Here is a 22,125-nt window from a genome sequence, read left to right as displayed (position 1 = left end):
CCAGGGCCTGTCTGGCCCCTTCCAGGGCGGCTGCTGCTGCTCCAGGCCAGGTCCTGGCTGGCCCTCGTAGCCAGGCGTTGGCAGGAGCCAGGCCTCAGAGGAGGGGTGCAGGTGGGCAGGGCTTGCATCCCCTGGCCTGGCCAGGGAGGGGCGGCTGCGCGCCGAGGCCTGGATCGGGGGAGCCTCTAGAAAGGGGGCTTGCCAGGGCAGCAAGTGGGGTGGGCAGGAGCTCCTCCTTGGCCACCCGGAGGAAGAGAGCCACCCAAGCCTGGAGGGCTCCTTGCCCCCCCCACCCCCCGCGTTGCTCCAGGGCCCAGGAGGAGGCAGAGACACCAGCAGTCGGCTTCCGGCCAGGCTGCCTCCTCCTGCCAAGAGGCTCTACTGACTGCATGCTACGGCCGCTGCCCAGGCAGAGCAAGCACCTGACCCGAGACATCAGAACAGCCCTGCTGGATCAGGCCCAAGGAAGCCCATCTAGTCCCCAGCATCCTGTTTCGCACAGTGGCCCACCAGATGCCGCTGGAAGCCACAGGCAGGAGTTGGAAGGGGCAGGCCCTCTCCTGCTTTTACTCCCCTGCCACTGGTGCTCAGAGGCATCCTGCCTTGGAGGCTGGAGGTGGCCTGTAGCCCTCCGACTAGTAGCCATCAATGGACCTCTCCTCCATGAAGTCATCCAAACCCCTCTTAAAGCCATCCAGGTTGTTGGCTGTCACCACATCCTGTGGCAGAGAGTTCCACAAGTGGATCACGCGTTGTGTGAAAAAGTACTTCCGTTTGTTGGTCCTAGACCTCCAGGCAATCAATTTCATGGAGTGACCCCTGGTTCTAGTGTTGTGTGATAGGGAAAAGAATCTCTCTCTCTCCACTTTCTCCACACCATGCATGATTTTATAGACCTCTATCAGGTCTCCCCGCAGTCATCTTTTTTCTAAACTAAAAGGCCCCAGGTGTTACAGTCTTGCCTCCTAAGAAAGGTGCTCTAGGCCCCTGATCCTCTTGGTTGCCCTCTTCTGTACCTTCTCCAGTTCATCAATGTCCTTTTTAAGATGTGGTGACCAGAATTGTACGCAGTACTCCAAGTGTGGCCGCACCATTGTTTTGTATGAGGGCATTATAATGTTAGCCGTTTTATTTTCAGTCCCCTTCCTAATGATCCCTAGCATGGAATTGGCCTGTTTCACAGCTGCCGCACATTGAGTCGACACTTTCAACGAGCTGTCCACCACAACCCCAAGATCCCCTCTCCTGGTCCGTCACCGACAGCTCAGATCCCATCAGTGTATACTTGAAGTTGGGGTTTTTTGTCCCAATGTGCATCACTTGACACTGACTTGCCAACATTGAAGCGCATCTGCTATTTTGTTGCCCACTCCCCCAATTTGGAGAGATCCTTTTGGAGCTCCTCACAATCCGTTTGGGATTTCACTACCCGGAAGAGTTTGGTATCATCTGCAAATTTGGCCACCTCGCTGCTTACGCCTACTTCTAGATCATTGATGAATAAATTAAAAAGCATCGGTCCCAGTACAGATCCCTGGGGGACCCCCACTTCTTACTTCCCTCCATTGTGAAAACTCTCCACTTATACCTACCCTCTGTTTCCTGTCTTTCAGCCAGTTCGCAATCCACACATGTACTTGAGACACCTGGCCCTGCTGCTGGCTGGCCGGCCGGCGGGGGCCAAGGCACTCTGTCTCTGCACATGCTCAGGCTCAGTTCCAGGCTGAGCTCTGGCGGCTCACGGGCGTTTTGGGAGGGGCGGCATAGGAACCGAATCCATAAAGAAATGGACGGAGCACGGGGGGCCAGCAGGGCCCAGGCAGGCAGCCCCCTCACGGGAAGCGCCTGCTTGAGAAGAGTCCGGGCAATGGCCGGTGGGCTTCCCAGAGACCTCTGGGCTTCCCGGGGGGGCCTCCTCGGGCCTGGGCCAGCAGGGCTCCTCCTCCTTCCTTCGAGGTGGGCAGCGGCTGGCAGATCGGTCGACGCCTCCGCCTCCTGCCCCTCTGCCCAGCGGGCACACCCAGGCGCCCCACGGGCGGGCGGGCAGCCCGGCCAGCCAGCCACTTCCGTTCCGTGCGCTGGACTCTTGTCTGGGCCGGCGGGGGCGGGGCTGGGCGGGGGCGGACCTCCCCCTCCCCCGCCCCCGCCCCACCTGCGCCGAAGAGCGCGGCAAGTGAGCGCTGGGCGGGCGACGTCACAGTCCCACCTGGGCTTCCGGGCGGGGCTTCCTGGCAGGCAGAGAGACGGCGGCGACGCTGGAGCGGGGCGCGTGCACGAGCTTGCGCCTGCCTCGACCACCAGCCGGAGGGAGGGACCAAGGGACCGGCGCAGACGGCAGCAGCGGCGCGATGGGGCAGCCGGAGGCGGCGCGCCCCCCCGCTGCCCCCGGGCTCCTCCTGCTGCTCCTCCTCCTGGTTCTTTCGCCGCCGCTTCAGGTGGGCTCCGCGGCGCCCCGCATCGCGCGCTCCTTCCAAGGTAAGGGCTGCGCCTCGGCTCGGCGCCTGCCGTGGGGTGGGGTGCGGGGTGGGGTGCGGGCTGGGCTGCTCGCTCGCTCGCTCGCTGGGATGCTCGCCGGGCCTGCCTGGCCGCGCCCAGCCGCAAGGCGCTCGCGGGCAGGTTCCTTGGCCCCAGCCAGGTGGGGTCTGCCCCTCTGCTGCGCCGGTCTCTGCCCAGCCACAAGCGGGGAGGGAGGGAGGGAGGATGCCCGCCCGCCTTTGTTCTTGTGCCCGGAGCGGAGGCGGGGGCGGTGCTGCCGGCGCTGGACCGGGCTGTCTTTGAAGCAGCAGCAGCTGCCGCCGGGCGATCTTCTGCGGGGGCGCGAAGAAGGGCTGCGGGCGGGTCCGGGGCTCGGCTGGCCGCAGGCAAGGGAGAGAGAGGGCAGCGCCTTCCGCGGAGCCGGGCCAGGCGGGCCTCCTTCCTGCCCGCAGCTGGCGTTGGCTGCCCGTTGGGAGGAGGGGCCGTTGGTCTCGCCAGCCTCGCGAGTCGGTCTGGACTGGCGACCCGCCCCGCCCCCGCGCAGCCAGCCGCTCCAAGGTCTGGTGGTGCGGCTCGCCGCGCTCCTGCCTGTGGAACTCCTTGCCCCTGGGTGGCGTGTCTTCTGCGCCTTGGCGAGGGGCGAGGCCTATGGCAGCTCTAACTGCCCGAGCGGATCCTGGTCTCTTGGCCAAGAGCTGAGCTGCATCAGGCTCTCCCTTGGCGCTTCCTTCCAAAGCAACAGGATTAGTGAGAAGGATCTCGGAAGTGGGGAGGGAGGGAGGGAGGGAGGGAAGTGCGAGTCGATCCCTCCGGATTCATTAAAGCTGCTGCTGCTGCTGCTGCAGCAACAGAGGTTCAAATGCCAAAGGTACAAAAGCCCCCCCCCCCGCCATGCCAACATGGTTAGGCATCTTTTGTATGACAAGCTGCTGTGTTAACTTCAAAACTGGAAGAAGGCCTGCCCTGCCTTGGTGAGGAGAAAGTGTGCATGTGTAAAAACAAACCAAGCCGAACCTTGGGTAAATGGAGCGTAAGCCAAGAGGGCGTTTCCACAGCAGATGGCTGGCAAAAGTACAAGAGGGAGCCCTTGAGAAGGAGTGGAGCTGCTCCAGAGGCAGAAGTCGGCCCTTACAGGGAGGAGGAGGAGTCCGGGAGGGGCTGACCTTCCTGCGTGGAGTAGGGGGTGAGCTAGAAGGCCTCTGAAGGTTGCATAGGGAGCTGCCATCTACTGAGTCAGACCCTTGGGCTATCTAGCTCAGTGCTGTCTTCACAGACTGGCAGTGGCTTCTCCAGGGTTGCAGGCAGGAGTCTCTCTCAGCCCCGTCTTGGAGATGCTGCCAGGGGGGGAATTTGAAACCTTCCTAGCGGCTCTATGCCCTGAGGGGAATATCTTACAGTGCTCACCCATCAAAGTTCGTTCCAGCTCTTGAATCTTATGGCTATAAAGGTAAAGTGTGCCCTCAAGTTGATTTCGACTCTTGATGCCCACAGAGCCCTGTGGTTTTCTTTTGGTAGAATCCAAGAGGGGTTTGCCATGGCCTCCTCCCGTGCAGTCTGCGATGATGCCTTTCAGCATCTTCCTATATCGCTGCTGCCTGATATAATACCAGCGGGGTTTTGAACCCATAACCTCATGCTTGCTAGTCGAGCATTTTCCACTGCGCCATTAGGGTGTCCTGGACCTTAATTGTTCTTCACTGCAGACAACATTGAGAGGGTGATCCTTGCCCTGCCTCTGGGTTCTGGTGGGGCATTGGAAGAGCCATGAGTGATCAAAGTGCAAAAGCTCCAAAACTAATTTTTTTTGGGGGGGGGAAGTAACAAGTATTTGGGGGCACTGCACCCCAGCATGAGAGTTCTTGCCACCTCTTTATTCAGAGTGGGATGAATACGGAGGCCGCTTCTGAGGTGGGCCTAAACCCATCCCACTTCTGTTCAGTGGAAGCAACTGCCTAGCCTGACTTGAAATGAAACCACGTCTTGGTTTTCGCCTACGCGGAGCATGGGAACTTGTATGTGAAACTACTCGGCCGCTAAAGAAAATAGGGAATTTGCTCCTGAAACGAGAAGATGGAGAAGAGCCGGGGGTCACCGCTGAGAGGCTGGCCTGTGGGCAGTGTTTGTTCTAACAGGGATTCCCAGATGGTGTTGACTACAACTCCCATAATCCCCAAGCAAAAGCCCATAGCAGCTGGGGATCCTGGGAGTTGTAGTCAGTAACATCTGGGAATCCCTTTGAGAGGGAACCCTGCCTGTGGGGTTTGGATTAAGTCAGGGTGGGGATCTGTCCAAATATTTTTGCAAGCTTCCAATGGTCTAATCAGGTCTAAGATAGCTGGGAAGTCGAGGGGTGGACTCTACCAGCTGTCTTTGGCCACAGTGGAAGCCAGCGGGGGCTTCTCTGGTGGTCTGCTTGGGGCCCGTCTCCCTTGCACTGTGTATGAGTTTGAGTCACAAAGAGGTGAATGAGGCAGCCATGTTGGATGACATCAGATTATTCAAGGGTTGCAGAAATGTGGCGTCTCCGAGTGTGTCTGTGTGGTGGTGGTGGTGGTGGTGGTGGTGGTCCTCCTCCAGAAGATCTGGGCTGGAGGACCTGCAGAGAGACCAGCCAGTGGCCGTCCCGTGGGGCTGCTCCTTAGAAACAGATACCCGAAGCAAGGGGAGGGAGGGATCTGAGCTGGCTCCCACTGCCCAGGGAGGGCGGAGGGGGGTCTGCTGGGGCAGGCCGCTCCGTCCATCTAGGTCTGCGCCTGGGGCTTTGGAATGTGCAGCAGCAGGCGCTGGCTGGCGCCCCCCCCAGACGGCCAGGTCTGGGCTCTCTGGGCTGAGGAGGAGCCCTCGGGTGTCCAGGGCTGCGGGAAGGGAGGGGCTGGGTGTGTGGCAGAGGCCAGAAGGGGAGCAGGGAGCTTCCTCCGTTGCCAGCCGGGCATCTTGAGCATCTCTGCGGGGAGCCACATCCAGGACGCTGCTTGCGGTTCCGCCCGCCCTGGCTCCTTGGAATGGCGCCTGTGGAGGGAGCTTTCGGAGCGCTGCAGCTGAGAGGGGCAAAGGGATGGAGGCTGGGAGGAGCTGGCCGCGTGCTCCAGGTCGGCCACAGGAGCCGCCCGAGGCAGCCCTCCCTGAGTCGGGGAGTTGGTTGCCGGCTCAGGCTCGGGCTGCTGCTGCCGCTCCTCCCGCGGCCTGGGCCGTGGCTCCCCCCCCTCCTCCTCTGGCCCTCCTGTCCTCTGAGCCGGCCGTGGCCCTTGGCTTCCAGGCCCGGAGAATCCCAGCGGGCCCAGAAGTCCTGCAGTGGCAGCTGCTGCTTGGCTGGGGGGGGGGCCGGGCCTGGCCGGAGCCTGTGCTGCTGCTGCCGCTGCCGTCCTCGGGGTCTGGTGCCCATGTCTCTGCCTGGCTGGCTGGCTGCCCCGTGACTTGAGCATGAGGCTGGCCTGTCCTGGGGTGCCTGCCGGAGCAGAGGCTCTTGGTGCAGGTGGATTCCTGGCTGGCTTGCCTTGGGGGATGGAGGGTCTTTGGGGTCCCCTTGGGGGAGAAGTGCTGGTCCAGGGTCTCTGGCCACGCGGCCACCTGTTGCTGCTGGGGGCCCGTTGTGGTTCGGAGGCCTTGCTGCTGGTGGCTCCGCTGGCGTGAGCGGAGGGAGGCCGTGCAGGGAGTGCCCAAGCCTGCGGGGATGTGGCGGCGGCAGCAGGCATGTTGGGCACCCTCTGCTGGGCCCGGATGTCGCGAAGCTGCTGCCAGGCCGCGCGACTCGAGCCCTGTGGGAGCCCCCCTTGGGGCCCACAGCCTTGGCCTTGGGCTTCCTTTCTGTGCTTCTGGTTCAGCAGAGCCCTGGGGCTGTGGCTGGGGGGAGGCAGGCAGGCTGGCCGGCCCCTATTTCGGGGGGGGGCTGGGTCTCCTGCAGCAGCGCTGCTGTGAGACTCCTAGGCGCCCCCCCCCACAGCAGGGAGAGGCCCACTGGGGGCTGCCTAGCTGGAGGATGCAGAGCGGCCGGCTGAGCAACCCTGCTGAGCTCCCCCACAGTCGGAAGGGGCTGCCGGGCCGCCTGGCACAGGCACCCCCCCTCCGCAACCAGGGCCCCCGCTTGCTTGCAGAGCTGTGCCTGTGGCTGCCTTCGGGGGCATCCTGGGTCTGGGCTGAGTGTCGGCCGGGCCCCCCCGTGGCTGCTGTTGCTCCTGCCGGAAGGCCGGGCCTCTTGGAGGTGCTCCTGCGCCCCTGGAGTCCGGTGGGGTCCCCTTCTGGGTGCGGAGGGAGGGGCCGGGGAGGCCAGGCCATCTGGGGGCCAGCCCAGGAAGGAGAGGAGACGGCGGGGGCAGGAGGGCCCTCTGCGAGTCCCCCAGAGACGCTGCTGCCCCAGAGGGCAGGGCTAGGGCCACAGGTGGGCAGAAGGTCCAGCCGGACACGAGGAGGAGGCATCACACGAGAACCAGGGGTCACCCCATGCAATGGATGGCCGGGAAATCGAGGCCCAACCAACGGGAGGACTTTTCCCACGCAAAACATAATCAACTTGTGGAATTCTCTGCCACAAGATCTGGTGACAGCCAACGCCCCCCCCCCCAAGAGGGGTTTGGATAGCTTCATGGAGGAGAGGTCTATCCACGGCTACTAGTCGGAGGGCTTATAGACCACCTCCAGCCTCAGAGGCAGGATGCCTCTCAATCCCAGCTGCAGGGGAGCAACCGCAGGAGGAGGAAGGGCAGGCACATCCCTCTTGCCTGGGGGCTTCTTGGAGGCATCTGGTGGGCCGCTGTGGGAAGCAGGAGGCTGGTCTAGACGGGCCTCGTTGGGCCTGACCCAGCAGGGCGGTTCTGAGGAGCTGCTTCTCAGTGGCCAGAGCAGAGAGACCCGGCACCAGCCACTGTTCCCTCTAAGGGGTGCACATCTGTGCGCTCTCACAAGTTTCTGGGTGTCCGCTCAGTTCATTCGAGATCCCGCGCAGGTGGAATCGGGAAGGCCCCACTCTGCGTGCAGATGGGGCGCACTCTCTGCCTCGATGCTGCCGCCCAGGACAAAACTCATTCCGCCCAGAGGTGAGGAAAATCTGCGGGAGCCCTGGCACCAGCATCCCCCGCTGCTGCGGTGGCGTTTGGTGCTGCCTCGCGCGAGGCCTTGAGGCTGTGGGTGGCTTCCCGCCCTGGACGTCCCGCAGGCAGCTGGGCTGAGCGGCCGGCAAGGTCGCCTCCAACCAGGGGTGTAGCAAGGGTGGAGATGGACGTAAGGACATCCGGACAGCCCTGCTGGATCCGGCCCAAGGAGGCCCATCTCGTCCAGCCTCCTGTTCCGCACAGTGCGCCGCCCGCCCCCCCCCGATGTGCAGGCCCTCTCGGGCCCCCTGGGCTCCCCGCCGCCCTCTCTTCTCGCGACTCTGGCCGGGGCCCAAGGTGCTCTCTAGCCCGGTGGGGTGGGGTGGGGGGCCGAGGGCAGGGAGGCAGCCCCCCTTCGGCGGGTGAAGCCCTGGCCCGGAGTCGGCCGCTTGCACATGACTTGGCATCAGCCCCCCCGCTCCCCCCCCGGGCCAGGTGCTCTCTGGGCGAGAGGCGGGCGGCTCTTGTTCACGGGTGCCGGAAGCCTGCCTGGCCTTGTGGGCCCCCTTGGCCTGGCCCTCCTCGCCTGCGCTGCTGCCCCAGAGCAAGGGAGGGCTGCAGCTTTGAGCAGGAAGCGGAGCTGGCCAGTCGGGGGGGGGGGGGCCCTTCAGGGCACAGCAGGCCTTGTGAGGAGGCCCAGCTGGATCCGGGGGCCTGGCGGGGTGGTGTGGCTGAGCGCCTGGGCCGGCAGCCCTGGGTGGCCTCCGGGGCATGCAAGCCCCGCTGGCAGAGCCCAGCCTTGTGGGAAAGGGGCTGGGCAGGCGTGGCTTGTGGACAACCAGGCTGCAGGCCTGCGGCAGGGCTGAGGCCCAGGCGGGCAGTCGTGGCCCAGGCTGATGCTGCCTGCCTGAGCAGAGCCGACCTTTGCGTGCGGAGGGGAGGGGAGGGGGTCGGGAGAGTCGCAGGTCCTCACGGCATCCCGACTGGAGGAGCTTCTGCCATTTCATTGTGGGGAGCGGATTCATTCAGGAACTGGGGCTGCGCTCTGCTTCTCAGATCCCGCTTGGGCAGGGCAGGGCAGGGCAGGGCCCGGCGGCACCAGGGCTCCCTCGGAGTGCGCTTTGTTCTGGGCAGCCCTCTCAGGGCAGTGCGTGCGCCCCGGGGCATGCAGGAGGGGGCCTTCCGGACTCCGCTGAGCAGCCGCCCAGAGCCTCGGGAGCGGGTGAGCTCACGCCCAGAAGACCGGGCCCAGCATTCCAGTCTGGAGCGCTTGGCTCAGCCGACAGGCAAGGCCCTGGTCCCAGAGGCCTCTTTCCGGCCCGGCAGCTGAGGGGAGGTGGGCGGAAGAAGTGGCCTCGGCCCAGGGCCCCCTCCAGCCCAGGGCCCCCTCCTCGGCCTGGGCCCCCCGGAGATGCCAGGGTTGGGCCTGGGCCTTTCGACACACAAAGCCCAGCTGGCCCCGAGCGGCTGTTCTGAAGACCAAGGGGGGGGGCTCTGGGCCTGCCATCCTCCCCCAGGCCACACGGCGAGGTGCGCTCCAAAAGCAAAAAAAAAAAGGCAAAGCCCCGTCTGCCTTCTGGAGCCAAGCTGTTCGGTGGAAGAGGAGTCTCAGCCCTCCCAAGCTTCCAGAGCAGGTCACATTTCAAACAAACAGAAAGATGCTCTGTGCTCTTCACCTAGAAGAACAAGCCCTGCTGGGAGTGAGCCAGCATGGCTTCCGCAAAGGGGAATCTGGCCTCACCAACCTTCTGGAGTTCTTTGAGAGTGTCAACAGGTGTGTGGCTCAAGGTGATCCAGTTGACATAGTCTACCTGGACTTCCAAAAAGCTTTTGACAAAGTTCCTCATCAAAGACTCCTGAGGAAACTTAGCAGTCATGGGATAAGGGGACAAGTACATGTGTGGATTGCTAACTGGTTGAAAGACAGGAAACAGAGGGTAGGTATAAATGGAGAATTTTCACAATGGAGGGAAGTAAGAAGTGGGGTCCCCCAGGGATCCCAAGATGTTCAGGGGCCTAGAGCACCTTCCTTATGAGGCAAGGCTTCATTGATTGCCAGGAAATATAGGGCCAACAAACGGATTTACTTTTACGCACAACGCATAAGCAACTTGTGGAATTCTCTGCCACAAGATGTGGTGACAGCCAACAACCTGGATGGCTTTAAGAGGGGTTTGGCTAACTTCTTGGAGGAGAGGTCTATCAAGGGCTACTAGTTAGAGGGCTGTGGGCCACCTCCAGCCTCAAAGGCAGGATGCCTCTGAGTCACAGTTGCAGGGGAGTCACAGCAGGAGACAAGAGGGCCTGCCCCTTCCAACTCCTGCCTGTGGCTTCCAGCAGCATCTGGTGGGCCACTGTGCGAAACAGGAGGCTGGCCGAGATGGGCCTCCTTGGGCCTGACCCAGCTTGGCCCTTCTTACGTTCTTATGATATCCATAATCTAGCAGCAGCAGCAGCAGCAGCGGTAGCGGTGCAACTGCAAGATAAAGCATATGCCTGACCAGTCCCTCCTAGGATGCCCTCGGCGACCCGGCAGGTTCATATCTGCACACACAGAGCGACCTCAGTATGGGGCCACTGATGCCTCCGCCCTGCTCTTCACACAGAAGGCTCCTTCCCGGGCGGCAGCATCTCCAGGTCGCAGGGCTGGGAAAGCCCCTTCTCTGGCCGACCCCTTGGAGAGCTGCTGGCCTGACTCTGGCTGAGGCCCTGCAAGGACCCCAGCGGGTCTCTCCCAGCCCTGCTCCCTGGACATGCTTCCGGGAGGTGCTTCTGCTGGGGCGTCCTGGTCTCCAGGCCCAGCGAGGGCTCTGCCCTTGAGCTCTGGCTGCATCCCCCCCCCCGAGGAGGAGGTGCTCCAGGGATCCCCCCCCCCCCAGGGCTCCACAGTCCAGTGTGGTTGGCGGGTCTTGTGAGGTTCTTCCCAGATCGGCTCCGGGCGGGGAGGCAGCGGCTGTGTTTTGCATGGCCGGCAGCTTCCCAGTAAGCCCCAAGAGCCCAGGCCTCCCATCCCAATGGGAAGCTGGTGAAGCTGGGGCCGTTTGGGCCTGGGGGGGGGGCGCCTCGGCTCTTGTCCCCACTGCAGCGCTGACAAGGTGCTGAGAGCCCCAGAAGCCACTTGGGCTTCCACAGAGAAGGCTGGCGCTGGAGGGACCCCGTGTGGAGGCCCCGCCCTTCCTCCAAGGCACTCCGGGGGGCAGGCCCCCCCCCGGAGCTCCTGCCCAGCCCCGCCTGCCCCCTGCGGCCTGACTCCTCTCGAGGCAGGAGCTGACCCACCGGAGCTGCCCAGAGGCTGGCAGCTGGAGGGGGCTGTGCCTGCCCAAGAGCCCGGAGGAGGCTGGCGCTCTCTCGCTCTCGCTCTCTCTCCCGGCGGGTGGCCGTGCCAGCCTGGAGTGGATCTGGCGCCTTGGGCTAGTCCCGGGCCCTGGAGCTGCCCGCCCACCACCCGCCCTAGGCAGGAGCTTGTGGGGCCCCTCCCCAAGCAGAGCTCTTGGCACAGACGGGCGCTTTGTTCAGGCTGCTCCTTGCTCGGGGCCTGCTGGAGTCGCACGAGGGGGGAGGCGGGGGGGCCTGCGTGGCAGAGCGAGGGGGCTTCCCAGCAGCCCCAGAGGGACCCCTGCTGTGCCCCACCCCTGGGGGCGCATCCCGCCTGGACTGTGAGGAGGCCCCGCTGCCTGGCCCCTGGGGGGCTCCCTGGATCAGCCGGGGAGGGGGGGGGAGAGCCCAAGGCTCAGCTCTTTGCGGGGGTGTGTGTGTGTGTGTGTGTGCTTGTGCTTTCCGATGGCCTCCCACTGGTCACTTTCCAGTCCCAGCCAGTGAGGGGGGCCAAGCAGGGGGGGGGACACACATGGCCCAGCCGCCCCCCGGATCTTCCTGCTCAGCCCCAGGTGTTGGGGACACACAAGCTTTTGGAGGGGGGGGAGCACCAGGACTGTCCCGTCAGCTGCACCCCCTCCCCGCTGAAGAGGCCCCTGGGAGTCCTTCCTGCTCGGGGGGGGGCTGTCTGTGAGTGGTCTGAGGACGGGGAGGAGGGGAGGGCAAGGCCGGGGCCGGGGCCGCTGCCATGTGGCCAGGGGATGCCGTGGTGGCCGGCCCTGGCTGGCACCGCATCACCGCAGCTGCCGGCCGGCCCGCCCGCCTGCCTGCCTGCCTGTGCGGGCTCTGCTGGCTGAGTGCGGGTGCTTGAGCGCCTGTGTGGGGCTGGAGTCCCAGCGCTGGGGGGCAGGGCGCCTCTGCCTCCATGCCCCCTTTGCAGGGGTGGCCCAGAGGCTGTCCTGCATGGCCGGCTGTGCCCGTGTCCGGGTGGCATTCCTGGCCACGCTTGCCCTGCCCAAGCAGGGTTTCGGCTCACCCCCTGCCCCCAACCCTGCCCTCTCGCTGCTGCTGCCGCCGCCCACATTTACGCAGATGCTTCAGTAGACGGGGAATCGTGGGGCTGCGGGCCCTCCCAGGAGCCCGTGGGTGCCAGGCCAAAGCGCGAGGAGGGGGCTGCAGAAGGGGGCCAGCAGGAGGAGTGGGCGGGGGGGCTGCCCAGAGCGTCCTCTGCACACGGCCGGGCGGGCAGTCAGGGCCTGGTCTTCTCCCCACAGAGGTGGAGCGGGTGGCCCGGCGCTTCTCCCACCGGAGCGTCTCCAACTACAGCGTCTTCCAGGCGGACCCCTCCTCCCGCACGCTCTATGTGGGCGCCAAGGACGCCATCTTTGCCCTCCACTTGGAAGACATTAGTCTGCAGGCCAAAATGGTGAGCCCCCCTCATCAGCCCCGGGGCGGGGGGGTGGGGGGGCGGGCAGCTCTTGCTCCCCTTTCCTGGACGGGAGTCAGGATCTGCTGGAGGAGTCCAGGGCCGGGCCATCTGGGGGGCGGGGGCGGGGGGGTCTCCACCTGGATGGCTGCAGAGAGACCTCTGTATGGAGAAGGCGGCGGCCACCAGCCCCTTGATTTCCCTGCCCCACTCTGAAGCCCCCCATAGGCCTCCTGGAGGCCTGCCTTGGGGCCCAGGGGGTGGGCTGGGGGCCCCTCTCCGGTGTGGCTGGGGCGGCAGGTGTCCTGGCTTGGTGCTGGGAGGGTCTCCCTGCTGCATTGCCAAGATGGCGGGGGGGGTGGGGGGGGCTGCTGGCAAAACGACGGAGTTGGCGGGTTGTCTTTCAGATCTCCTGGACGGTGCCTGAGCATCTGCAGAGTTCCTGCACCGGGAAGGGGAAGACAGAGGCAAGTCTTGCTGCTGGGAGAGCCACACCCTCCCCCCCCCCGGCCTGGCCTGGCCAGCACCCTCCCTCCGCTGGAGGGCTCTGAGCCACCTTGGGGAGTGAGGGTGGGGGAGCTTTGGGGCGCCCCAGCAGGAGGAGGCGGGTGGGTGGCCGCGAGAGCAGCCTTGGGCGCGGGCCCCCTCCTCTCTCCGCTCGGGCTGGCAGCCCCCCCTCCTGCCTCCGCGCTCAGGGCCAGCCGCGCCCTGCCTCGGCCCCCCTCTCTCCCCCTCTCTCTGTGGGGCTGCAGACACAGACCCCTTTGTGGGCCCAGCCGCCCCGGGCCGGCCTCCAAGCCTCCATTCTCCCCTCTGCCCCGGCCTGCTCCCGCCCCTGCAGGCCCATGGCTTGCCTGCTGACAGGCCCTCCACCCCCCGGGGAGAGGGGGGGCAGCTCCTGGCCCCCTCCCCCGCCGTGGGGCAAGGGGGTGGAGTTGGGGGCAGGCCCTCCCCCGCATCCCACGCCAAGCCGGGACAGCTGCTGCGTTGCTACCGGAGAGCCATCCGTGCCGTCTGGGGCCGCCCTGCCCCCCCCCACCTCCCACCAACGCAGTCGGGGGGGGGGAGTGCGAGAGAGCCGGGGGGGGGCAGAGCCCAGGAGGCATCGTGGTGGAGTGGTCAGAGTGCTGGACTAGGACCGGGGAGTCCCGAGTTCAAATCCCCCTTCAGCCATGAGACTTGCTGGGTGACTCTGGGCCAGTCACTTCTCTTTCAGCCTAGCCTACTTCACAGGGTTGTTGTGAGGAGAAACTCAAGTATGTAGCACACCGCTCTGCTGGGCTCCTTGGAGGAAGAGCGGGATAGAAATATGATAATGATGTGAGGACGGGCGGCAAGCGGGGGTTAGGGTTAACCCTAACCCTAGCCCTTCTTCCCCAGGCCAGTGGAACGCCTCCCCCCCCCCCCCCGTGCACCCACACGCCTGCCTGCTGCCGCCTCCTCTGGCCTTTGCACCATCAACACCACTTTTGTGGCCAGAGCTGGTGGAAAGTATGAGCTGGGCTGCCAGTCCGTGCAGGGCATCGTGAGCCAGGTGGAGAGAGGGCCTGACTCTGCAGGCAGCAGCCTCGTACAGTCCTAAGAACAGCCCTGCTGCTGGGTCAGGCCCAAGGAGGCCCAGCATCCCGTTCCCCAGAGTGGCCCCCCACCAGGTGCCTCGGCGGACCCCAGAGGGGAGGGGGGAGAGGGGCACCCCCTCTCTGCTGCTGCTGCTGGCATGGAGAGGCCTCTGGCCTCGGAGGCTGGAGGGGCCCGTAGCCCCCAGACCAGGAGCCACGGATAGTCCTGCCCTCCGTGGCTTTGCCTTGGCCGCACTTAAAGCCATCCCAGCTAGTGGCCATCACCCCCTCCTGGGTTGGAACAGGAGCCCCCCCCCCCGCACGGCTGCCCCCCCCTCCGAGATGCTGTGAGGCTGGGGGCTCCGAGGGGCAGTTTCCAGAGACCCCCTAACCGCGGGGGCCCTCTCCTCCCCCCACTCCCCCTCCCTGCTTCCCTGCAGTCTGAATGCCACAACTTTGTCCGCATCCTGGAGTTTGCCAACAGGACCCACCTCTTGGTCTGTGGCACGTTTGCCTTCAACCCCCAGTGTGGCTACATTGTGAGTAGCGGGCATTGACCCCCCCCACCCCCCCGGCTTTCCCCACGGATGGGCTGGCAGGGCTGCATCCCTGGCTGGGAGCAGGGGGGCCGTGTGGGTGGGGGTGGGGGGAGTGTGAGCCCCACTCTGCCCGTGTGGGTCCAGGGGGAGGGGGGCTGCTGCTGGCCCTGGCGTGCCTGAAGGGGTCTCTGCTCTCTGGCAGGACGTGAGCCGTTTCCACGGGGTGGAGGGGCTGGAGAGCGGCCGGGGCAGATGCCCCTTTGAGCCCTGGCAGCCCTCGACGGCTGTCATGGCAGGTAAGCTGGGGGGGGGCGGGCTGGGGCAGAGGGGCTGGGAGTGCGGCCCTGCTGGGCTCCAGGCTCGGGAAGAACCAGTCGGGCCCCCCTTGGGGATGGAGGCCTTTCGTGGAGGCAGCCGGGGCTCGAGAAGCAGCCGCCTTGGGGAGGGGGTCTGCCCTGCCCCTGCCCAGAAATGGGGGGGGAGAGGGCTCCTCCGCGGAGAGGGTTTGCCCGGCGGGCTCCGGACTGAGAGGCTCCTCCTGCTGCCCTTGCGGCCTCTGGAGGGGGCGGGCGGGGCGGGGGGGGCTCTTGCTGGAAGGGTCTTCTTGGCTGCCCAGTGGGCTGCTGGCTTGTACTGGGAGGGCTCCTGTGGAGTGGCCTGGCTCTCTGCTCCCCCTTCTGGCCCCAGGATGGCAAAGCTGGCGGGCTTGTGCCGGTGTGGTGGAAACTCCTGCAAACTGGGCCAAGAGGCCCCCTTTCCACGTGGCGATTCTCTTTCTTCAGCGGTGGGGGAGCGACTGGCCCTCTCCAGCCCCAGCGCAGCATCCCTCCAGTGGCTGTTGCTGGATGGGGTCTGTCTTATGTTCCTTTTTAGGTTGTGAGCCTTTTGGGGACAGGGAGCCACCTTTGTTTGTTTGTTTGTTTCTCTGTGTAAACCGCCCTGAGCCATTTTTGGAAGGGCGGTCTAGAAATCGAATGAATGACGAGATAAGCCAAGCAAGCCGCCCGAGCCACCTTGGGCAGAGTCTCTCGGAGGCTCGCCGGCCTCCTCTCAGCGCCGGTGTGACTTGGGCCTCGGCAGGGCAGGGCTTTGGCCCAGCTGGGAAGGAGGCGGGAGCTGTGCTTGCCCCCCCTGCCCCCCCCCCGGCTCAGCCTCAGCTGCCTTTGCTGCTGGTGGCCAAACTGGGGGTCGCTCTGGCCATCTGGGCCCTGGCATCTCTGCTCGCCTGGGCAGCCGGCCGGGGCCTGTGTGGGAGGATCCCTGCAGGTGGTCTGGGGGTGGGGAGGCTTCCCGGCCCCTGCCCGAGTCCCTGCCAAGAGAGCGTCCCTTGAACTCGTCTCCTGCAGCAAGGGTGGGGTGTGGGTGGAGGCTTCTCCCGCCTGCCGGCCTGGCCTCCGCCTTGACCTGGCTTCATCCGGGGACAAGAAGGGCTGGCGAAGCCGTTTCCGGACCCGTCTTGTTGGGAAAAGGGCCGCTCAGTCTGCGCATCTCTCCCTTCTGGCGGGAGAGTCACCTGGCCTCCCTCCCTGCCTCCCTCCCGGGACCGCTTTCCTCCTTGCGTGTGAGGCTGCCCAGGCGGCAGCAGCAGCCGACCCGCAGGCCGAGTCCCGGCCGGATCCCCTGCCGCTGCTGCCGCCGCCACCGCCCGCTCCCTCCCACGCCTCTCTTGCCCTCCTAGACGGCGTCCTGTACGCAGCCACCGTCAACAACTTCCTGGGGACGGAGCCCATCATCTCGCGGGCCACGGGGAGCCTGGGGGAGCAGATTCGGACGGAGACGTCCGTGATGTGGCTGAACGGTGAGTGGGCCGGCCGGGCGGGCGGGTGGGCGGGCAGCGGGGCCTGGGGGGTGGCCGGCCTGGCGATCAGCTGTGCCCCCCCCTCTCTCTCTCTCTCTGCCCAGAGCCTGAATTTGTGGCCTCTGCTTTCCTCCGGGAGGGTGAGGACGGGGAGGACGACAAGGTCTACTTCTTCTTCACGGAGACGGCCCGCGAGTATGACTCCTACGAGAAGGTCAAGGTGGCCCGCGTGGCCCGAGTCTGCAAGGCAGGTCCAGGGAGGGGAGCCCTCGGGGGCTGCTGGGGGGGACGCCCCTCCCCACCCTGGAGCGGAGTGGCTTGTCTCCTGGCAGAAGTGGGGAGGGGAGGAAGCCCCCTTGCCCGGCACGGAGCCCACGGTGGCTCCTCCCCCTCCTGCAAGCACTGGGGTTCTAGAGCAGGGGAGGGGCTCTGTGCTCCGCCCCCTCCCCTCTCACCACGGCCCCCCCTCCTCCCCCCTCCCACCAGGGGGACTTGGGAGGCCAGAAGACGCTGCAGAGGAAGTGGACGACCTTCCTGAAGACCCGGCTGGTCTGCTCCGACCCAGAGAGCGGCGTGGTCTTCAACCTCCTGCAGGACATGGTCACGCTGCCCGCCCAGGACTGGAATGCCACGCTCTTCTATGGGGTGTTTGCAGCCCAGAGGTGAGGGGGCCGGACTCTGCGAGGCCCCCAGGCAGCTCCCCCAGCTCTTGGATGTTGGCAGTGTCCTGTGGGGGCCAGGGGAAGAAGAAGAAGAAGAAGAAGCAGGGGCAGTGGGGCAGAGCAGTGGGGCACGCCCCCCACTGGATCCAGTCAGTCTTTGGGAGGCAGCAGAGGCTGGGCTGGAGTCTGACGCTCTGCTCTGCCTCCAAGGAGCCCAGAGCAGTGTACGTGCTCAGATTTGTTCTGGTGGCAGCCCTGTGAGGTAGGCTAGGCTGAGAGGGAAGCAGCTGAGCCAGCCTCGCCCAGTGAGTTTCATGGCTGAATGAGGAGTTGAACTCGGGACTCCCTGGTCCCAATCCAAACCCAACTCTCTAAACCACGACATCTCAAGAACTGGTATAGTCCTCTCTTTTTAGTCATCTTGGCCATTGGCCATCACGACATCATGTAGCAGTGAGCTCCAAGGATTAACTAATTGAGCCGGCATGGTGTCGTGGTCAAAGTGCTGGACTAGGCCCGGGGAGACCCGAGTTCAACTCCCCCTTCAGCCACGAGACTAGCTGGGTGACTCTGGGCCAGTCCCTTCTTGTGGGGGCAGCAGCAGCCTCGGGCCCCACTCTGGAGGGCCAAGCGGGGCCCCGAGCAGGAAGGCTTGTGGGTGGCGGTCCGTGGAGGGCTCCGAGGCCAGGAAGGGGGCAGTGGGGGGGCGCCCCAGACCTGGGGCTACAAGGAGGGCGTGGCTGGCGGCCGCTGAGCGCTGCTCCCCTTGCAGGAAGGAGGAGAAGGGCTCCGCGGTCTGCGCCTACAGTGTGGCGGCAGTCGAGAGGGCCATGGGGGGCCGCTTCAAGGAGTTCAAGAGGGACTGCGGCAAATGGACCAGCGAGATGCAGGCCGATGTCCCTGACCCCCGGCCAGGGGCGGTAAGTGACTGGGGGGGGCAGGGGGGCGGCCCAGGATGCCCGAAGGTGGCCGCTGGGTGTGGGGCTGGCCCCAGCTCCAGCAGCCCCAGAGCGCCTCTTCCCTTGCAGTGCGTCACCAGCAGCCTGAAGCAGAAGGGGGTGGGCTCTTCCCTGGCCCTGCCGGACAGAGTCCTGACCTTTGTCCGCGACCACCCGCTCATGGCGGAGCCCATCCAGCCCCTGGAGAACCAGCCGCTCCTGGTGCAGCCGGACACGCAGTACCGCCGCCTGGCCGTCCACCGCGTCAGAGGCCTCTCCGGACAGGAGCACCACCAGCTCTTCTTGGGCACAGGTGCGGGGCGGGGGGGGGGCCCGGGGCGCTGCTCTGATCCCAGGGGGTGGGCCGAGGGGGGCTGGGCTGGGGGCTCTGCCAGGGGGAAGCAAAGCCCCCCCGGCCAGTCTGACCTGCCTTCTCCCCCCCCCCCCCCCGCGCAGAGGACGGACATGTGCACAAGGCCGTGAAGACGGGTCCTCGCGCCTCCCTCCTTGAGGACCTGGCCCTCTTTGCAGAGCCTCAGCCGGTCCAGAGCCTGCAGCTCTACCAGGTGGGAAGGCCTCGGCCAAGACGGGCTCCTCCTTCGGGGGGGGGGGGTGGCCCCGCTGGCCGTGCCCCCCGCCCAGGCCCTGAGTGGCCAAGGACCTGCCTGCCACCGGGGGGGGGGCGTCCGCACTGGGCTGCGTCCTGCAGTGAGGCACTGCTGGCCCCAGAAGGAAGGAGGCAGCCTGCCGCCCCCCCCCCATGAGAACCCCTCAGGAAGAAGCTCTAGTCCCAGCATGGCCCCGGGCCCCTTCCTGCCCCCCCACCCCACCAGAGGCTCTAGGCAGGTGGTGTCTTCTCAGGAGACCCTTCTGCGCCTCTGCTGGCTTGGAGGCCCCCCCCCATCTGTGCCCTGAGCTGGGGCCCAGTGAGCCCCCCCCCCGTGACGACGCGGCTTCTCTTCTGGGCCCTCCTCAGAACTGGCTGTATGTGGCTTCTGACCGCGGAGTGACCCAAATCCGAACCTCCAGCTGCGCCCGATACGAGACTTGCCAGGACTGCATCTTGTCCAGAGACCCTTCTTGTGCCTGGGCCAGAGAGCAGAGGCTGTGCAGAGACCACGGCGGGCAAGCGGGGTGAGTGGCACGCAACCCCCCCCCCCCGCCGGGGCCTCCAAAGCCGAGCTGCAGGAGCCCCACTCGGCGGCTTGAACCCGCGCTGGGCAGGGTCCTCTGTGGCCCAGGCAGCCAGAGGGCAGCCAGGGGGAGTGGCGGGGGGAGGCTGGGCCGCTGCAACCGCTTGGCAGAGCAGCCGCGGGGCATGCAGAAGGGCCCCCCCCGCCCCGTGCCAGGCAGCAGCTCCACCTCTGGCTGGGAAGGCTGGGCTGGGCGAGATGGGTAGGCGGGCGGGCGGGCGCTCCAGAGCCTGGCTTGCCAGCTGGGCAGAGAGTGCCCCCCGGTGGCCACGAGGCCTCTCGCAAGGCCGCTGCTGCTGCCGCCAGCCAGCCTGCCCGACAGCCCCCCCGTCTACCTCCTCAGGCTGATCCAGGATGTCACCGCGGAGAAGGTGCTGGCGCTGTGCCCCGTGGAGGACAACGGTACTTCTACAGGATGGGGACCCCGGGGTGGCTGGAGGAGTGTTCTGGAGGCAAGGGGGAGGTTGCCAACGCCAGGTCCTGTTGGGAGGGGAGGAGTGCCGCTGTCTGCCCCCCCCCGCCAGCATGGAGTGGCACCGAGCCCAGCTGTGCCCCAGATGCTGCAGCCTTGCCTCAGGAGGAAGGTGCTCCGGGCCCCCGATCGTCTGGGTTGCCTCTTCTGCCCCTTCTCCAGTTCTGCAATGTCCTTCTTGAGATACTGTGACCAAAACTGAACACAGTACTCCATGTGGGGCTGCACCATAGATTTGTATGAGGGCATGATGGCAGTAGCCGTTTCATTTTGAGTCCCCTTCCTAATGAATCCCTCGCATGGAATTGGCAGTTTTCGCTGCCGCTGCACACCAAGCTCTCCACCACGACTGCAGGATCCCTCTCCTATCACTGTTGGGTCACCAACAGCTCAGACCCCATCAGCATATTTGGGTGTTTTGGTTTTTTGCCCCAATATACATCACTTTACACTCCGTTACATTGAACTGCATTTGCCATTTTGTCGCCCCCCCCGCCCCCCCCCCCCCAGTTTGGAGAGATCCTTTGGGAGCTCCTCACAATCTCTGTTGGATTTCACTAGCCGGAAGAGTTTGGTGTCCTCTGCAGATCTGGCCCCAACTTCTAGCTCATTTCTGAACAAGCTAAAGAGCACGGGTCCCACTACAGATTCCTGCTGGGGGGGGGGGCGCTCCGGCTTGTTTCCCTCCCTGATGCAAACTTCACTTATGCCTGTTTCCTGTCCTTGAGCCACTTACCAATCCGCCCCATGCTCCTTCTCGGCAATGAGGTCCTTTAGCTGAGCAGGGGGCAGAGGCTGCTTCCTCCTCCTCCAGACCTCCATGTGCACCTGTGGCTCGCTGGGCCTCCCAGGTTCTGCCCTCTTGGCCAAGTCCACTAGAATAGAGTCGGATTCAGGGGCACGGGGGGGGCTGCCTGGTCCTTGAGGCTGCTGGGAGCCCCCCTCTGGCCGGGCAGCCGCCCTCCTCTTCCCCAGGCAGGTGTCCGGGGTCTGGCTGGTGACCGTCTCTCCTCTCCTTGGCAGGGCTGCCAGCCGTGGTGGAAGTGCCGGTGCTGCTGTCCGCCCGGGTGGTGCTGCCCTGCCGCCCGCAGTCCGCCTGGTCCCGCTGCGAGTGGCAGAAGCCTTCCCAGGACGCGGCGGCGGCAGCGGCGGCGGCCTACCTGGTGCGCAGGGATGGCCTGGAGTTGACCGTGGCAGAGGCCACGCTGGGCGAATACACTTGCCGGTGCGTGGAGTCTGGCGTGGGGGGGGTGGTGGCCTCCTACAGCCTGGTGCGAGCGGGCCACGGGGGCCCCCATGCCGCCAGGGGGGCGGAGCGCAGCTACAGCGTCCTGGTGGGAGTCCTGGGCTTCGTCCTGGGCCTGGCCCTGGGCAGCGGCTGCCTCCTCTGGCACGAATGGCGGCGGCGGGAGCGCCTCCAGCGCGAGCTGCTCTGCCGCGAGCGGACGGGGCTGGACCTGCTGCCCTCCACCGCCACCAGCTGCAGCCACGAGCCCCAGACGCCCAGCTCCCCCGAGGACGAGCGGCACCCCCTGGCCACCGCCAAGAAGAACGGCGCCCTCAACGGCTACCCCCACCTCTACATCCACGAGCTGGAGCCGGAGCAAGCCCGCATCTACCTGGCGGGGGCCCCCCTGGCCAAGTGCGACGAGACCTCCATCTAGAGGGACCCTCTGCTCGCTCCGGCTGGCGCCCCATGAGGGGGGAAGAGGAGGAGGAGGGGCTAGAGCCATGGGGCTGCGCCAAGCCTCTCCCCACGGGGACTGGAGGTGCACGTCTGGCGGGGGGCCCGCTGGGGAGTCCCAGGGCGATGCCGGTGGCGGCCGAGGGCTGAAAGCAAGCCAGTGCTTCCCCGGGCAGGCCGGGGGTCCCGCTGCAGCCCTCCTGGGGGCCGGAGGACCAACGGACGCCGAGAGGCGGCTTTCCGGGGCCGAGAGGTCTCAGGTGGCGGCGGCAGCGGCAGCAGCGCCTGCTGGCTTTGTGGGCCGATGGGGCCTGCCGCTCTCCTCAAGAGCTCCCGTCACGGCCCCGCGGCCGCCTTGAGGGCCGAGGCCGGCTGCTCCAAGACCTGCCTGACTTTGTGTCTTCCCCGCTGGCCGGCCGGCCGGCCGGTGGCCAGGAAGCAACCAGACTCTGCTGTGCGCTTGCAGCCAGGAGGCAGACCAGAAAGGGCGCTGGACTCCCTTGGGGGCGGGAGGGCTCTGTGCTCCCCCAGCTGCCTCCCCCGAAGCCCTGCAGCTCGCCTGGGGCGGAGGACGTCTTCCCCGGAGGACTCTGCCGGGCCGGCCGGTGTGCAGGAAGGCCCGCCTGGGAGGCTCCTGGCCCCGCAGCGGAGAGGCCAACGGTCTGCGTCCTCCTGCCCCCGATGCCCCTCAGGAGGGCATCTGCTCCCCCCCCCCGGAAGCTGTGCCAAGGGCTACCTGTGCGTGCGTGTGTGTGAGAAGCGGGTGTGGTGTCCTCCTCCTCCTGTGGTGGTCGTCTTGTGGGTGAACGTCTTGGTTCTGTGACTTCTTCTCATTAAAAAGACTGGAAGGCTGCGCCTGCTGCTGCTGCTGCTGCTGCTTGGGAGTGGGTGGGTGGGCCTCGCCTCTGCCGGGCTCCCTCCCCACCGCCAGCCACCTTGCTACCTACCACTGGGGGCTCTCCCCCCCCCGGCACAGCTGCAGCCAGTGGAGCCATGGTCCCTGCCCCCTCCCCCACCGGCCCCCCGATCATGGCCATGGA

General features: G+C 65.9%; 2 protein-coding genes across 3 annotated transcripts in view; one reads left to right on the top strand and one right to left on the bottom strand.

Annotated features, from left to right (window-relative positions):
- M1AP (meiosis 1 associated protein) overlaps window positions 1-2,264 on the bottom strand; it is a 28,910-nt gene extending 26,646 nt beyond the window's left edge. The window contains exon 1 of one of the 2 annotated variants that reach the window (XM_053255676.1): window positions 2,207-2,264. The gene's annotated coding sequence lies outside the window, so the exon portion shown is untranslated. Of the gene's footprint in view, window positions 1-1,891; window positions 1,911-2,206 lie in introns of those variants that run through there. The other variant, XM_053255679.1, reaches the window with a different exon arrangement.
- SEMA4F (ssemaphorin 4F) lies at window positions 2,195-21,938 on the top strand. Its single transcript, XM_053255669.1, has 14 exons — window positions 2,195-2,475; window positions 12,089-12,240; window positions 12,648-12,707; window positions 14,240-14,338; window positions 14,541-14,634; window positions 16,017-16,136; window positions 16,241-16,383; window positions 16,623-16,798; window positions 17,571-17,718; window positions 17,827-18,049; window positions 18,193-18,302; window positions 18,713-18,870; window positions 19,273-19,331; window positions 20,425-21,938. Exons 1-14 carry the CDS (start codon window positions 2,349-2,351, stop codon window positions 21,063-21,065), a joined length of 2,310 nt encoding a protein of 769 aa, XP_053111644.1. The 5' UTR covers window positions 2,195-2,348; the 3' UTR covers window positions 21,066-21,938.
- Window positions 21,939-22,125: the final 187 nt, after the last annotated feature.

The sequence above is a fragment of the Hemicordylus capensis genome, chromosome 5 (genome assembly GCF_027244095.1).
Source record: "Hemicordylus capensis ecotype Gifberg chromosome 5, rHemCap1.1.pri, whole genome shotgun sequence".
Classification (NCBI taxonomy): domain Eukaryota; kingdom Metazoa; phylum Chordata; class Lepidosauria; order Squamata; family Cordylidae; genus Hemicordylus; species Hemicordylus capensis.
Note: the sequence above shows the minus strand (reverse complement) of the source record. Positions and strands in the feature narration are given on the sequence as shown.

Bases quoted from the DNA above. Each gene is read 5' to 3' on its own strand.
- SEMA4F (XM_053255669.1), top strand. From the start codon at position 2,349: ATGGGGCAGCCGGAGGCGGCGCGCCCCCCCGCTGCCCCCGGGCTCCTC. The intron at 14,635-16,016 runs GTAAGCTGGGGG...TTGCCCTCCTAG, and splicing joins CTCGACGGCTGTCATGGCAG to ACGGCGTCCTGTACGCAGCC. The intron at 17,719-17,826 runs GTAAGTGACTGG...CTTCCCTTGCAG, and splicing joins CTGACCCCCGGCCAGGGGCG to TGCGTCACCAGCAGCCTGAA.